General features: G+C 39.5%; 1 protein-coding gene across 2 annotated transcripts; it reads right to left on the bottom strand.

The window, feature by feature from the left end:
• Positions 1-291: 291 nt before the first annotated feature.
• Positions 292-17,500, bottom strand: LOC140947435 (uncharacterized). 2 transcript variants are annotated; one of them, XM_073396541.1, is made up of 18 exons: positions 17,396-17,500; positions 16,477-16,538; positions 15,699-15,765; positions 15,056-15,167; positions 13,480-13,508; positions 12,739-12,774; positions 11,377-11,415; positions 10,983-11,093; positions 9,819-10,012; positions 8,782-8,989; positions 8,168-8,460; positions 7,276-7,739; positions 6,882-7,087; positions 6,050-6,262; positions 5,496-5,567; positions 2,134-2,359; positions 1,610-1,860; positions 293-724 (listed from the first exon to the last, which is right to left on the bottom strand). In XM_073396541.1, the coding sequence occupies exons 1-18, from the start codon at positions 17,429-17,431 to the stop codon at positions 608-610; spliced, it is 2,736 nt and encodes a 911-aa protein (XP_073252642.1). In that variant the 5' UTR covers positions 17,432-17,500; the 3' UTR covers positions 293-607. The 2 variants fall into 2 exon arrangements, with proteins under 2 accessions (XP_073252643.1, XP_073252642.1); XM_073396542.1 differs by lacking the exon at positions 12,739-12,774 and having other exon boundaries at positions 292-724.
• Between the last annotated feature and the right edge of the window lie 255 nt (positions 17,501-17,755).

Raw genomic sequence — 17,755 nt, 5'->3', positions numbered from 1 at the left:
ATTTGGTGCGGCTTATACTTTTAACTTTGCTTCCATCTGCTCCGTTAAATCGAGGGTGGCGTTTATTCGAGTAATTACGGTATACGAGTCTACGACTATTTCACCATTTTACATAACAGTGTATGAACAGAAAGGCTCAAATGTCTAGAGCAATACACGATAACCTTGTTCATACAATACACGAATGATATTGCGTAATGATCTGTTAGCGTGATAACTGTACATAGTTTCCGCTGACTAATAAATGTAGATGTAGATGCGAATATTGAATGAGTTTACAAATGTCCATAAGAGAAACGGATTCACACTTTTAGAATTGCGGCGGGCTTCGAATCGTCTTATTGTTGATCTCAGTTGAGGCAACATGTAGTTACAGCTTCAATGCAAAAATCCTCGTTATACATCTCCTTTCGCTGAGGTTGTAAAGACCAATTAGAACAGAAAATGGGACTGGCCCCCAATAACATGTTCAATGGAGGACAATCAGACGAACTTGTATTTGAATAAATAACCGCAGAGGACAATCATTTGTCCGGCAGCTTTACACGACGATCTTAATATATGGGTTTTACTTAAACTTTCAATAATATTATTGAGTATTCAGTCTTTATTTATTTTGTGATTTTCTTCTCTGTGCAGGTGACCTTCCCTGTGCTCTTGCTGTTGTTTGGGCTCCTTGTGTTTGTTGAGTTACTTTAACAGTACCTAAGGGTTTGCCTTGAATCTGTAAGAGTGCCGGAAAAAAAGATTACATAACAGTAAAATTATCCCTTTTAGTGTAATTCAGTCTGATTTTTACAAACCCCCGCGGAAATTTGGCGGAAAAGGAAAACTTTTCAACATAGCATTTTAGAGGACAATTACTCGATGCATACCAAAAGAAGGGTTGTCAAAGGTTACAAAAGGTTTATTATGGCAAGTCATTGTAACAATTTATTACAAGTCTAGTCACAGACCGTCTACTTTCTCTTTAGAAATAGCCGAGCGCGGCGGATTTATTCGCTACGGTCTGGAGAACAGACTAGTATTTCCGTACCAAAGCTAGTAAAGTTCGCTGGGTTGGGTAGGTTTTGGTGTTGTGAAGCTAACCTGCGTTCGGGCGGTCCTTCTCCCTCGAAAAAAAAAAGCCTGATTGTAGGCTAATGTGAAGCTTATCATTTGCTAGGTGGCTTTGTACCTTGAAGACATGGAGGAAAATTTATGGTATGATAATTCAAATACGCTATTTTCAAGCACATCCCTGAGATCTAATACTTTTAAGTCTGAAGGTTAAATCAGATTTCATGGAATCCCGTTCATTTTGAACCTCACAGGGAAAAGGAAATTGGTCTTAATTCTCGAGACATTAGAAAAACGGGCTTGAGGAGGGGAAAAAATAAGTGTTTGACTGGAAAACTAAAGTTAGTTTAGGTTCGATTGATTTATTGAAAGGTTCTGTTCAAGAAAGCAAGGGTTCGAGAAGTCACGGGGGGTTGGGAAATAAGGGTATACGACTGAGCGGTCAAGTCTGTAAGTACTTTACAAGATGAGTTCTCTTATTTGATTCATCCCAACGAAAATGAAGGTATCGACCGTTCGACATTAGCAGTCCTATTTTCCGTTGATATACCTGTTGTAGGCCTTGAACGACTTGAGCCTGTTGAGTGTGAATCTGAACCGGTGTAGTAGCACCTCTTGGTGATTGTACAATGGTCTGTTGAATCTGGGCGGGGCCACTTTGTTGTGGAAACTGTACCATTCGAACTTGGAACTGAGGCTGTTGTAACTGTGCTCCGATTGGTACCAGAGGCTGCAGGTTTGTTGTGGTGCGATTTACAGTTGATGTTAGAGCGGCTATGGCAGTTGGTGAAGATCCGGTTGCTAACAAACAAAAAAAAAAGCCAGCAAATTCACCTTACTGACACAGTTGGTAAAATGGGAGAAAATATTCTTTTAATTCCGTGCCCCTCCCCTCTCCCCACCTGTTCCTTACAGCACCACCCTTCTTTTCTCCAAGTAGCTGAAGGAAGCAGGAATTCAAGACAATAACCTTCTTTTTACGACTCACTAGTCTCCTATGTAGCAAGAAACGTTTGCGAAGGAGCATGCATGGTGTGAAGACACAACTGACTAATTGGAGGTCTCATAGCTTACCTGCGCTGATTTTCCTTTGCTGTTGTTGTTGCTGTGGTAATATGGGTCTCGTGTTTAGTGTCACAGTAGTCATCCCTGAGGGAGGGGAGAGTGGGGTGTTTGGCAGTATAGGCGTTGGTTGCCCAGTAGGGGTACCTTGAGGAGAGGTTTTTGTTTGGATCTGTGCACTTATCGTAGCACCACCAGCTGATTGTATGTGGGTTATTGGCACCAAGTTACCTGGAATCTGTTAAAAAGGACAGCATCCGTCAAGCAAGTTTAATGTATTCTCACATTATTTTATCTGAGACTGTGCCGGGAGAAAATTCAACGGCGCAACAAAGAATGAACTAACGATGCATCGTGCGATAGTTACGATAGTTTTCAATTAACCTGACATCTTGCAGTCCTCTTTTCTTGCTAAAAGAGGCACATCGTTTCCTCAACTGTAAACTAGTAACGAATACATTCCCCGTGGACGCTCGCTTCACAAAGGCCTAGGGACTCGAAAGATGAGTTACGAGACATGGGAGTCCGCAGGCGAGAAGGCGATAGACCTAGAACAAGATAACAGAAAAAAAAAGGGCGGGGGGAGGGTCAAACAAAAGAACTACTAAGAAAACTGGGTGGAGATCAACTCCACCCCTCTCCCCCACAAAGGGCTTCAACGGCGCATGAATCCAATCCTCTCCGCCCTATCTAGTGTTTAATCATACACAGAAGGCCACTTCCAGGTAAGAAACCCAAACACATACCGTAAATGTTCGAATTAGCGCCCGGGGCGCTTATTTAATTTTCTAAGGCGAGAGGGGGGCTCTAATTCGAAGGGGGGCTCTAATTCGAAGGGGGGCGCTTATTTGAAGGGGGGCGCTTATTTCGTTTATCAATTTTTAGCCTCAAAATGACACTATCTTTATTTCTATTTAAAACCAAACTGCAACATAAAAATTCAAAAACCTTATAGAAAACTACTTTTTGCGAACTCGAAGCTGGTTGGACATGTACCCATTGAACTTTCCTTCCTCGTGTTTACATTTCTACGAGCTCATCAGGATAATCAGGTGGTAGTTGAAGTCACTGGAAGCAGGAAACTTGAAAATGGCCTCGTAATTCCAGGAACTTTTAAGGCAGTAACAAGGAGCCGGCGATTGGGAGCAAAGTTTTACTAGGAACTTAATACAGTGAAGCAGCTATGTGCTCACATGGATATTTCTATCAAGGAAATGAGAAGCAAACCCGTGCGACTTTGAAAGGACATTACTGTTTATACTATTTAACAATGTCACATTTCATTAAAAGAACCGTATAGACCGTATACGTCTCGTATATCGTACTGAGTACCGAACTCATTTTTTCTCGGGGGAGGGGGGGGGGGCGCTTATTACAACTTTTGAGCCTTAGGAGGGGCGCTAATTCGAAGCGGGGCGCTTATTTGAAGCTGGGCGCTAATTCGAGCATTTACGGTACCTGAAATAAAGCTCTCGCTAGTAATTGGCCAGAATTAGGGCCACTACAAGACGCTACGGAGCGTACACTTCGGCGTCGTGGTTGAGGAACTGAGTAATTGTAAATGAGGAGGAATAGTAAGAAATGAAATATGGTAAGAGTAAGGTGTTAATTTGTGAAATTACGGGATTTGTCAGGATATTCTGAAAAGAGCAACATCCAAGAGGCCTACTTGCCAAAAACTAGCATTTCGGGACAAATTGTCTCTGAGATATTAGCCCAGTTATGCTCTGATGACTCCATCCAAATCCTTCTAAATTTGACTTGGGTCTAAACGTTTAGACCTAAGTCAAATATGAGGTTACTGGCGGTGAATAACAAGTCTAACAAAACAAACAGTGAAAAAAGAATTCTTTATTTTTCTTAGTCGCATCAGGCTTCAAAAACAGCATAGCAGTCTCATGTACTGATTAAAGATATGTAAGGCATGGGTAAGGAGTCAATTACGTTGAGCATGGAATTGGCTGTTACAAGTTCGAATGTTTTGAGGATAATTGTTCACTGACTATCAGCACGCAGGAATGTCGGATTAACACAAGGAAGTTTAATAGCAAAGGAACATAGCCTTTTCAGAGCTTTAAATCACAGCATCCGCCAACACAAACTTGACTTGAACTTAACTACAACTGAACAGCCTCTACCAATAGTAACAAACTCTCACTTAGACTTCAGATATCTTACGGCTTCCGCCAACTTGTAAACACAGAAATTGAAAACCGACCTTCGTCACACTTGACTAAACACAGCAGTCCAGCTCGTGGGAAAAAAACTTAGTTCGTCAAAAGACCTCGCTTGGAACTTGTATACCGTTTGACATAAGGTTCTAGAAAATACTAAACGGGCGAATAGTAGTAGCTTTTCGACATATTTTATGATTTCAGTAACTGATGCAAATCTGCTGACTCATGCTGAATGTAAACATGCCCTAATTAATTATTCATGAATAATCCAAAAAAGTAGAGAACGTTCGAGAAAGTCACACAACGCATGAAAGCAATTTTACTACGTAACACTCAACAAAGACAAAATGTCTTTGTGCAGCATTTTGTAACTTTAAATCCATCATAAAGCAGTTCGAAAGGAGGGCTCACTCGTGAAATGTTTTTCACCACTAGAAGAGAAATTTCGTGTCTCTGCGCGGCCACGTAATATCCTCTATTTATTCCTCGAGTAAATTAAAGACTAAACTCGAAGTGATCTCAAGATATCACGAAGTAGTCCGGTTTCATTAAAATAGCGGAAACAAGCCGAAAAGTCGCGAACTTGCGCGCCCAATCTTGTCCCGAAACTAGTGCATAATTTCGTAACTATTTTTCATATCCCGAACTACCTTGGGTCGCAGTAGCGCAATCGGCTAATCCCTCAACTTAGAGTCTTTTCTGATCTGACGAGTCACACATGTGAGTCGGTTCAAACCCCGGGGAAGCCAAAATAATAATTCTTTCTTCCTCGAAAAAGTTAAAGAATAAATCAAAGAAATCGAAGTGATCTCGAGATATCTCGAACTAATTCGGCTCTCACTTCGTCAAATAGCCGAATAAAACCGAAAACCTACAGACTTTGCATGCCCAATCTTGTCAAAAAATTGTAACTTTGATACATTCCTGAGCGTCGCGAATCCTTTACTTCGCGCTCTGCCGAAGTAATAAGAGAGCGAGTACTGGGAATACTACAATTTCTCCATCGTTAATAGTTTCTAATTCTTCCCAGACGTCGGTATCGCAATAGCATCGAAAAAATAATACTCGCAATATAGTATCTAACTATCATGATGCTATTGTAATAGTCAAAGTGACCTCAATAGTGAACCCTATTTGTCCCCCAAGTCCTTTAGCTTACGACGCCCTAATTTATCAAGTGATGCGCAAGTTATTTACCGTGAAAGTTGTAGATGGTGATCTTGCTTGATGCACTATCTGTGCTTGTTGAGTTTGTACGGTTGAGGTACCCTGCACACACAAACAAACAAACATAAGTTGGGTCTTAGTTAAAGCATCCATCCCCCAACTCACTATACGGCAGTTATTCATTTTTGCATGGCGCCAGACGGTGGGTTCCATGAATTGCTATATGTGACTGTTTAAAGTAATGTAAAATTTGTTGTTTCGGCGTGAACTCCTCAGAAAATCCAAATACTTTTATCATATTTCGCGTCATTGTTGTTGTGAACAATAAATTGTAATAGAGTGATAAATCTTGCCCTCTAGGTCAATTTCTGCCACATTTTGGGCCTACTTTTAGAAAACATCTATTAAGCGGCCACCATCACTTGCTAATTCCCGAGGTTGACCGCTTAATAGAGGGTTTGGCCGTAGTCTCCTTCACTGCCCTAATAATGGCTGCGAAGGAAACTAGAGGATAACTGGCAATGCATGAACTTTACTTATAACAGTAAAACGAGAGTAATATTTTAGCATGACACATGCAGTACCTGTAAAAGCGTAAGCGGGGTTCCTGGTGCACGCTGCTGTATGGTTTGGTTGGCATTTTTCAAACCTGTGGCGATAAACTGAGCTGGTAATGGCCCTGATGCAATGGCAACACTGTTAGAAACAGGAACAATGCCGGGAGTTCCCTGACCAGCTACTGTTACAGTTGAACCAGCCGGGACAGTAACACTCATTCCACCACGACCAACAACAGGCTGAAAAAACAACCACGAAAACATTACTACATGTACTTAATTAAGAAAACAAGAGAAAGTAACGTTTAATAGTGTTCAATAATATTGTGAAATAATCATCAATTAAAAGATTTCATGCCTTAATTTTACAACAAATTCTCCTCATCAGTACAAATAGAAAGACCTGCGGAAAAGGTTCAAGAAAACGTATACTGGTTTTGGGTGGACAAATACTGCTACATACAAAACCGTATTAGGAGACAGGATTAGCACAATTGGTTAGTGCACGGCATTCTACGCGGATTCGATTCCCAGTTGGACCTCATATCCTTCTTTTGTGTTCCTTCCTCTCCGTTTAGCTTGAAGTAGCTTTAAATACCGTAAAACGGACCACTGATGGAGATATAGAGGGGGATAAAATGCGGGCTCAGGTTTTTTAGTCTGTTTGTTGCTTTCCAGCAAACGACGTAAATAAGGACTCTTTACCTCATATATCTTTATTGGATGATAACATGAAAAAAAGATATGGACAGAGAGGAACTTATCTGCAGTTGCAGCGCCGTGATTCAAGACAACTGAAAGCGGGTTTTCTAATTTAGATTGAACACTTAATCAAAAGTATACAAGACGTAGACGATACCTGCATGTAAGCCCCTACAACCCCCGTATATCCCCCACTGGGCGTGGTGGGTGACTGTAATGTTGTAGTCTCTGCTGGTTGTGATACTCTTCTGCCAGTGGTTGGAACAGATTTCATCACCGAGGAAGCAGGTACTGCAGGTTTGACATTTGTGACTTGTATAGCTGTTCCAGGTTGGGCTGTGGAAATATACTGCGTCACTGTTCCTGTTTAAAAAAATAGTCAATTTAAAAAAATAGGCCACAACAACCCCAAAAGGATTCTTATGAAGTGCTGTTCACCTGTTCAACGAAAGATTCTCTAAAACAACTTATCACTAGTTCTTTTGTAACATCGCATGGAAATGTGAGGATCCACGAAGGGGTCAGGTCAATTTTAAATTAATCAGACCAACCTGCTGTTGAGATCTTAGTAGCTGCACTCAGAGGTACGCCAGTACCACTTGAAACAGAGCCAACTACCGTACCCCGCTGTTGAAACATGGCCAGCTTCTGTCCGTAAGTGCGAACACTCGATAGATTCTGAACAACAGGCACTTGAGTTACCGTGGTACTTCCAGGCAACGCTGCGTGCGACGCCATGGCTAAATTATTATTCTGTAGTACAGTCACAGTATTAGACCCAGCCGGCATAGGAATCGCAAGTTTTGTTTGTTTTTGTTCTTGTGTGTTTGGATTGGAGGACGCTGGAACTGCAGGGATAGTTGATGCCTGAGTGGTGTTAGTCTGTGGCTGAGAAGAGTGTTGATTAGCTGCAGCGGCTGCTAATGCCACTTGTTGCTGTCCAGGAATATAGGTACATATCTTAACAGATTTGCGTCCTTCTTCAGTGTACAAGTCCTGAAACTGCTGCAGATATCTGTGTGTTAAAGGCAATAGTAAGTAACTATGATTTAAATACGAGCTTGTAAGTTCGAAATGACACAAGTTGCACATGACTGATGGCAATGACTGGTTTCCCATTTGAAAGACAGCCATGACAAACAATATTTTAGTAAAAGTGTTAATCTCGAGACAATTCCTGTTGTATTAATAGGAGGAGTGTAAGCGGAGAAAATATGGTTAACTAATTTCAACCAAGACAGTGATTGAAGGGCCCCACATTGTGCTTTTTAGCTCAGCTTTACCAATGCAATGCGTGCTTCCATTCATCCCCTGAAATGTCAAGGGGAACCCCTAGAATTCTGCCTTGGTTGTACTGTGCACATAGAGGAATAAGACGACATGGATCAAAGTTTCTTGAAAAGCAACTAAAAGTTAAACAAATGAGAAATAATGCTGGCTTACTTCTGCGCTGCAAGTTTACTTCCAAGAAAAAACTGGCAAGCCTTTCCTGCTCGGCTTGTCGAGTCTTGTGTATCAGCAGTTGAAGTAGTGTTTCCCTGTGAATTACTGGTATCTTCTTCAAGGTACAGTTCACCCAAATACTGAAGATCTGTTGGTCGGCGACGGATTGTTACACGACAGAAGTAATTTCTATTGTTTGTCTTTTCTCCTTCTAATGTTACCTCTTGTACTCTCTCGGGTGTATTATCTGCAGTCATTTTTGGACGTTCGATCATTTTGGAATACAAGTCAACCTGAAACGACAAACAAATTCAAATACAGCTGTAACTGATTGGTATTATTCAAACTACCGATTAGCAATCGCTATGAAACTGAAGGTTAGCCAACAAATTACTCACAGCTTCCCATCTTAAAAAGAAACTTCATGCTTGTTTTAACTTTTCTTTAGTTCAGTCAAAACCTCTAAAGTTTGCTTACTTTGCATGCAAAAAACCTTAAGAAAAATACATTGTTTGAAAGTAACGAGAATTTCGTAAGTTAGTTAAACAGTGCGGGGAAATTGGGGGAGAATGGCTCTGGGTTTTTTTCACTTAAACATTATCAATAAAACTTACATCAACCCTGGAGGGAGGCGACAGATGTATTGGCTTCTGTCTCCACGTATCAGTGGTCTGAGGTGTCTTGGCGAGCCGAAGATTGACCGGTGGCTGAGGCTTTTTGTAATTTGACAGAAAATCAAGAACTTTAAGGTGAGATGGTGCGTTGTTCATTGAAAACAGCCCGGTTCTGTTGTAGAATGCTTGAGAATGTCGTCTTATACTCCTGTGCAATAAAAACAGATCAAGAATGAAATTCTCCCACTATCATTCATAATTTATATAATAAGGTAATTAAGTCTTAAGTAGGAGTCAAATAAAGCCTGAACTAAAAAACAGATTGGTCCAAAAGTAGACAATGTACGAGTTTAGTGGCAAACTTCCCCATCTTTTCCAAATTTCGTTGCCGGAAAAAGTTTGCTGTTTTCCACTGATCATGTGACTGATTCAGAAGAAGTTATACAAACAAAAATCGAACAAAAATTTTAGTTTCCTAGACCGATTTATACACTGTGTTTGCAGTTAACCGTTTAAGTCCCAGCGGTGACCAACATCAATTTTCTCCTCTTTCAAGAGAGAAGGTTATGAGAATTGATAAAATGGTCGCCAAAGTGGAATTGCATTGATCTTTTATAAAATTCTCTCAACACATTCTTTAAAGAAATGTATGGAGGTTAGTTTGGAGAATTTGTATGTGGATATTGGGGCTTAAAGGATTAAACCAGGGATAGAGCAAGCAAGGCTTCAAAACTCTCATCCCTCATTGCATCAATGTAGCACTATTACCTGCTGTAGACTGACAAGCTTCCTTGTTATTTTTTAGCTTTTTAGGATTGATCCTGCACAAGACTGAAAAGCATTCCAACAGAGAAACTGACCCATACATATGTCCCATTTATGTATTTAGTCACAATGCGTGAACACAAGATTAAAAAAGTCTGTGGTCAGAGAGCTCCGAACATAAGCTGAAGCATTGTTGTAACTTATGACTTGATCTTTGCAAGCTTTTACAACCATAGCATATTTTGGAGGTAGGAAGTTAAATTATACTATACCTTCTTATACCACGGGTATTAAACTTGTTTTTATTGAACTGAAGCTGGTTAGCAACTTGTGCGACTTCTATTGAGGGATCAAGACACAATGGTCCTTCTGTAGCCAACAGCAGTTGTGATTCCAGAAGCAATTTAGTCTCCTGTGTCCAGTGAGGTGATTCTCTTGTCATCGCATTGATGTCACATAAAAGTGTCTGGGAATTAAACAAAATGGTGCTGGTGAAGCTTGAGTTTCTTGGTGTAAAATTGAAAGATGCTACTTAATACAGCTGTATTGATCATTTTCAAGTTAAATTGAAAATTGTAAATATCTTATTATCCACTCCCCACAGGGCTTTTCAGGGATAATTTACAACACTGGTTGGGGGACTTTGCCAGACTGCTTAAGGTGCAGTTTACAAGTACTGAAGGAATGAGTGATGATGCCCCCATACATGAGTGTGAAAGTGAGATAGACCACTACTCCGGGCACTACGTGCCCTACTCTTTACGAAGAGTGTGTGGGTTCTTTTAACGTCCCACAGATTTATTACATGTGCAAGGGCTTGTGAGACGGGGCCTACGGTTTATCGTCCTTATCCAAGAAGACTAGAAAGTCTAACCATTTGCAGATGTTATTACAAAGGTAGCACTTTCTCCTCAGTTATTTAAAGACCCTGAGTGTTGGTCCGGCCGGGGTTTGAACCTACGGCCTCCCGCTCAGCAGACCGGCGCTCTCCCTACTGAGCTAACCGGGCAGTTCAGTCCTTATGGCTCTAAAAAAAACTAATGACAACTCAAAGTCAATTGATACATAATGGTGGTACTTAACACTGAAAACACAGCCTTACACAATGTTTGAGCAAGTTAATATTAAATAACTAGTAAATGTATTACAAATAAAAATGCTCTTGCAAATAAAATAAAATAAAATATTGTGAATTTAAACAAAACTTCCCAATCAACTGTTTGAGTTGGAAAAATTTTCATTAACGTACAGTTCTTGGTTTTACAAAAATACAAAATTTAATTCACTGATATTGAGCCACGGAACTGGCATTTATTACATTACAGTAGATTAATATGGAGAGGACAAGCAATAATAATATAAATGTAATTACACACTACAATTAAGAAATGCCTTTCTTGGGTGGGCGGCAAAATACCACAGGACTATTTTATTACCTGATATGTAGGCCGAAGTAACACATAACTGCTTTCATAAGAATGTCCTACAGGGCTGTGACGGTAGTCTCTCACCTCCACAATAACACAGCCACTGTAAAATATGTTGGCCTTGAAGAGCATTTCAAGAAAATTAATAAAATTTTAAAGGTGAAAACACAAAATCCTGCAATGGAAATGTCACTGGTAGTAAAAAAAAAAACAATAAAAACTTTTCAGGGTTCTCCAGCGCAGTGTACATTGTACGTAAGAACAGCAAAATAATTCCATAACTGTCATATTATCCAGATTAAAATCTGAATAATTTACAGCTGTTTACAGTTTAACTTCTACATGTAATACTGATAGAGATACATTAAAGTCAAGTCACGGTAAAACAAGAACTGTAACTCACCTGGGATTTTTCTAAAAGATCAACCAGGACTGGAGGGAGCTAAGAAAAGGAAATATTATTAAAGGGACGTCAATATTATTTTAGTTTTTTTTATATACAGAACTTTTGCTATATATTATAATCTTCAGGTAGAAACACTGTTCCAAAGAGACATGAAATCCTTCTTAAAATGGTTGTTAAGAAGATCAAATAGTCAAAAATGAGTTGATTTAGCACATTTCGTAGGCCTGACAGCTAACTAAGTTGAAAAATTCAACTGTCAGGTGCGAGAAGTGTGCCTCTTGTGAAAGACAGTTTAATTTGTAAAACACACTCATATTCATTATTAAGCTGTACCTTCAGCTGTGAACCCTTATTTGTGAAAGAAAGATTGCTTATCCTTCAAAAAAGAACATAATTAGAGAATTGTGTCACAAAAAGGTAAGTGATGATATATACATTATACACCTTCACTTAGTGTGATTGGGTGATTCCAGAAAATATCCATACCCTACCACGGGTGGCATGAGTATTTTAACCCCCCCTTGCCCTCGGAAATTCCAAAATGCTTATCCCCCCCTTGCCCTCCGAATTCTAAAATCGCTAACCCCCCCTCTCCTCCGGAATTTTCCACTTTTGTTTCAGACCCTTTGGAATTCCTGTTTGTCTGCATAAATCTTCAAACGAACGAGAAACTTGCACTTTTTCCCTCTACAAAAGAATTCTGTTCACAATTTTTTAAGGATATCAGCTCCTGGAATAAATAGTTATTTCGAGGAAAAATAACTATTTAGAACTGAATGATCAAAACACTTGCGCATAAACAGTTTTGAATTAAACAGTGCATCAAAAGGCACGCTGTCGGATTTTACTACCTACATGTTGGCGTGAAAATCGGCGTGAAATACAAAATCTGTCAGGCGTTCTATTTGGAAACGAGAGACTGGTGCGAGTTTTCAGCACGCAACAACACATTGTCAATCCACAATCGGCGAGAAACACCGACTTGGTTATATTTTTATTAATCAGTTGACTAATTCATCAACTTTAAGGCCTCTTTGATGTGGAGCTTGCTGCACAACCCGTCTGCTTACCCATCTGCATGAACGCATACTTCTTCCGTGGTCGGTTCGTGCTTCATTTACAAACTGGGAATGTTAACAGGTCAACGATTTCAAGCGGAGCTTTCAACATCTTTCCTCTGGAAATTCACTGAATTCAGAGCTGAAACACCCCCCCCCCCCCCCCCATGCCTTTGGAATTCCAAACTGCGTTACCCCTCCACGTCTTCGGAATTCCAGTCCAAGAAACCCCCCCTCTCCCTCGGAATTCCAAGATGCCGCCCGTGGTATGGTATGGATATTTTCTGGAATCACCCATTACCTCCTGTGCATCAAGATAATCCAGAAATTCAGTCTCCTGTTTAGAATGGAATCAATCAAAAAAACACAGTTGATCTTGTAATGAATTTATATCTTAAGCAAGAGACATTATTTTGTATCAATAATATTATCTGCTATGGTTGATCACCAGCTGATGAAACTTTGACCCATACAAATAAAATTATTAGCACTGAACAGCAGACTCCTTTAGGAGATGTTAAATAAAAGAAAAAAAGGTGAGAAAGAAAAGCAAAAGAAACAGGAAACTTAAGAGAACATTGATTTTGACTTTCTTTCTGGCCAGAAAGGGATCAAACAGTAAACAGCGAATGCTACTCTTCAGGCACATCTCCTGAGGTGAATTGGTTAACATTATAGCTGGGTGGCTGCATTTAGAGGATTTTGTCACCTGGGACGAATCACAGTGGCTGTAATAAGGAACATGGTGACTGTATAACTCAGGTAACCACTAATGATGGGGTTCCAAGGAACTCTGTGACCTATATCTGTAGAGTTTACATGTATGTGTTTTTTGACTTAGAACTACATTCATCTTCTTCTTTAGAAAAGATAAAATGTAAGCCTTTTTTACTCCACTTATTCCACATGTGTACATTTGATGGTACATGTAGAGAGCCAGTAAAGAATGAACATGTATGTGACCAATGTAAGTTACACAGTAGCTGCAATGATCTCAACCAATCAACTTGCAAAACCACCAAAAACTGTAAAACTCATTTACCTCATAGGGAAGTCGCACAGTTTCAGAATCTGTTGATCAGAAATAATTGAAAATCAGCAAGAGATTATTGTGAGAAAAAAATTCACAGGGACTGATGGAAGAATTTAGTTCTACTATAGATCTGAAATGGACACAAATTTTTTGAGACAAAAAGCTGTTATTTTTCTCCTCAGAGTGAAGGCAAGATATGTTGTAGAGGACTTCATCATCCAAAGATCTTGGAAGATTTCTTTAGATCTATATGTGACTGGCTCAAAAAATTTGCAAAGTAAATAATAAGACTCGAGCCAAAAGATGAAAAAATGAAACAGTTAATGTGGCTGATCAAACTCATCTGGTGCTTTCCTTGAAATCTCACATTATAGAAATCAAAGGGAATTTATCCATAAGCTTTTTCTTCATGACTAGAAAGCCTATGGGAATCTTACATTGGTACATCTATGGAAAAAATTTGCCAGCTATTAAATAGCCTGCGTAGCAAGCGTTTCCAATCGTGTTATTGCGCGAAAGTTAGAGCGGAAGCAAAAGAAAGGTTGAAGGGGGAGAGAGAGGGGAGAAGAGGAAACGCTTGCCCGCAAACCCCGCGATTCTGGAAAACGCCCCTTGATATTTCACGGTTCGGTTCATTTGTAAATTGACAGCTCGTCAAAATAGAAACATAACGAACAGATTACCCCTGGATTACCAGATTTGTAAAATTACTTTGTTGTCTAATAGAACATGTTGCAGGCTTTTGCAAGAACTGTAATAAAAAAGATTTACGATAAAAGAATGTTAAAACTATGAGCGATTGCTGCAGAATTTCTTGTTTTTTATTGTGTGGCTTTATCTCGTCTGAAACCTTGTCGACACGTCAAAAATGATTTGTCCGGAACAATTCACTCCGCCGGGTATAAGTTTTGCGGAGCGGCTGCTCTTCAGCCTGTGTCGAAACGTTCTCTGCAATAGATGCCGCTAAATTTCCAATAAACAAAAAGAATCTTTTTATTTCAAAAAGCTGACAAATCGCTTGTCCATGGCGGCTTTAGCTAGTGTCGAATACCGATGTTCTGATTTATGTTGATGTTATCTCCAACAAACAGTCCATTTTTGCCAGTCAGATCTGCACGCCGTCATTCTCAATAAATTAGCCTTCCCTAGTCTCCACTGCTCGATCTCCCATTACACTTTGACGACTCTGATCTCATAAACCTTCGCACAAACACGATTCCAATAATTATCAGTACAAAGCATTTGTAATCTGCGACCCCAAATCAGATCAGACCAGATCTGTGACGCACGAAAACAAAAGCATACCTGGTTTGATTGATGTTTCGAATGCTAAGTAATCAACACCACCCGCACCGCGCCAATCAGAAGCTGTGTTTGTGGGCGAACGCAGTTTTTCAAAATCGTGGGGTTTGCGGGCAAGCGGTTCCTTCGTTCCCCTCCCCCTCCCCCGTCATTCATGTTTTTTTGCTCTTGTCTCAGCTTTCTAGACGAACCTCACGAGGAAACGCTTGCAACGCAGGCTAGCTATTAAAGACTATGAATCTTTGGCCCTTGACAGATAAGGCAGAGGGAATACTAATCTTGCCTTTAAGCATCAGGGAGTAGCCTTCATTTCTCGGGTATAAGTTTACAACAAGTGTTGAGAGATTGTCTTGAAGAACAACTTTCTCTAGCAACCTTACACCATGACAGAAACGCTGTGAATAGAAAGAGATCAGAGTTACATAATCATGAGGTGACACTAAGCAACTGAAGTTTTGTAAGCCGAAACTCTCCATAATTACAGCAAGAACACTTAGAGTAGAGAAAATTTCCTACTCCACAGTCCTTGTTATTAGTGGAAATACATGTAACATTGTAATAATAAGGATCATTTTTTTCATAAACTAATCCTGCTGTTTTTTGGTGACCATCAGGCAAAAATGGGTTGTGTCCAAGAAAACGTTTATTTGACAGGAAGATGTGACCGGCCACCACTTATGGTTACCCAGATAACTCACACCCCACAGCCCTTGTTCAACAAATGTTGAAATAACAAATATTAAAAACTTCATGCCATACTGAATTCAGAAATAGGCCATTCCACATGTTGCAACTTATTGAACAACAAAGTCATGCACTCAAGGTTTCTTGAGCCTGAAGAAAATGTTGAATGGCACTGAACTGTGTGTCATTGGCTTAATAAAGATAAGATTAAAATAATTAGCAACAGCAACAACGAAACAAACCTTATCTTTAGGAGCACCCTCATATGATTCAATGTAACAATCTAGAAGTCGCTCTTCCAAAGATTGCCTGGAAAATAATTAGTCGGAGAAAAACACAAGGATGACACATGTTCCTTTTTAGATTGCAGTCATGATTTTTTCAGTCTTGAATTATGACAAACAACAGTAGGTCTCTTTTATACGGTAAACAACAAAGATAAATTTTTAAAGATAATTTTTTTAACAGTGACCCACACCAGTGAAAAACCTTGGGTTCCACTTAAAGACTCTAGGGATGCATAATTATTTTCTGGTTTTGCAAAATAATCTTGCATGACTTCAACCATGACAAGGTGAAAACATTTATAAACAATTCCAGTGCTGATTGAAGCTCAGTTGTGGGATTCTGAAAACTATTAAAAGATTGGGACATAAACTGGTTCTGCTCTCAAGGATCTGTAGTGAGCCGCAATAAAGAATTGCTTGGTAACAACATATTACATAAAAAGATTAAAATATTTGGTACCTACAAAAGGATGCAGATGCAAATGCTAGGCCTTGGACTAGCATCCCATCCAGGTATGGATAATGATACAATTTTCAGTTTTAAAAAAATAAAATTATCATTGACAGGTCCAATTGGATTTCAGGTTAATTTTAATTTAATATCGGATGATTCTCAGTTTTCTCTATCTCCTAGCCCAAGGAGATAAAGGAAATTGAGAATCAAACTAGTTTGAAAATTTTACATGACATAAAATTTCACCTGTAACACACACATTATTATGGAGTTTCATACCATTTTCCACTGCTTGGTCGCTTTCTTTTCAGAAATCTTTGACAAGCAGTATTGATCACTTCCTGGAAAAAAGGAAAACTTGTCACATATTTACTGTTTGTACATGTAATCCCACCATAAGTAAAACGTTCATGCTAAAACGTAGCTTGCGGCACCAATGGAACTAAGCTCTAGTTAAGTTCGTCTGTGAAACAGCACTGAAATAATATTGTTCTGGGCCTCACCTGTGTGTACCAGGATTTGAGTATGCACCACAAAAAATGGCCTTAAAGAAAATTCAAAACACACCTCCCGTAATACATTAAGTCTGTTCTGGGCACAGAACAAGGATCTTGGTGCTGCTTCACAGACATTACTAACCGAAGTTAAATTACGCCAGCAATGCACCAGGCTAACTAAAAAATGTTACTTAAATTTGATGTGAATGAAGTGAATAAGTTTCTACACAAGTTCAGACAAGACTTGGTCTTCACTTCCACGACCAGGGATCTGCATGTATCAGTGTATGGTTCTTTATAAGCGTTGCTTTCATTCAAATAATAGGTTTCTGGATCATTTCGATCGTGTGAGTTGCCCAGGCCAAATAATGTATGTTCAGATCAGGCTATCAAAATGATCATATAGAATGCAAGGAACGGCATTTCAAAACAGACTTACACCGCCATCTACATGTACCTTTGCGGTCGTTTTCAGGTATACTTCTCAGTTCCATGAAAAGTTATTTTCATGCATCATCCACCCCAACGTAGAATAAAGAGACTTATGAGAAGCGATGAATATTATTTTAACACTTACAGACTGTAAGCTTACTAAAGCTGTGTTGTTGTTGTGAGGTATTGACATCATACATGTGTTTTTTTATCAAAGAAGCTATACCTATAAACTAAATACGTTTAATTTGAAGTTCAGCAAAACTAACCTGAGGTTTAGGGTTGTTCGAATTAACCCCGATCATGGCCTAACAAGACAAAAAGAGAAGTCAAGCCAACTTTCCTTCGCTGCACATTCATTCTTCAGATACTAACTAGTACTTCATATAAACACTTCCAGCTGTGTTGTTAGTCTAAACTGGAGCCCAGTGCTCGTTGGACTTTTTTACCTAGGTGGGATGATACAAAAATCGATAATGTTCTGGTTCGGGGGTGGAAGAGGAATCCTGAATCGTGAATCATAGTTACATAACTTGTAGGAATCATAAATCTTTGTTTTTAAAACTGGAGAATCATGAATCTTTGTACTTCGGCTCGGGAATCATGAATAACGAGTCTCTGAGAAAAGC

Source organism: Porites lutea, chromosome 9 (genome assembly GCF_958299795.1).
Source record: "Porites lutea chromosome 9, jaPorLute2.1, whole genome shotgun sequence".
Lineage (NCBI taxonomy): Eukaryota > Metazoa > Cnidaria > Anthozoa > Scleractinia > Poritidae > Porites > Porites lutea.
Note: the sequence above shows the minus strand (reverse complement) of the source record. Positions and strands in the feature narration are given on the sequence as shown.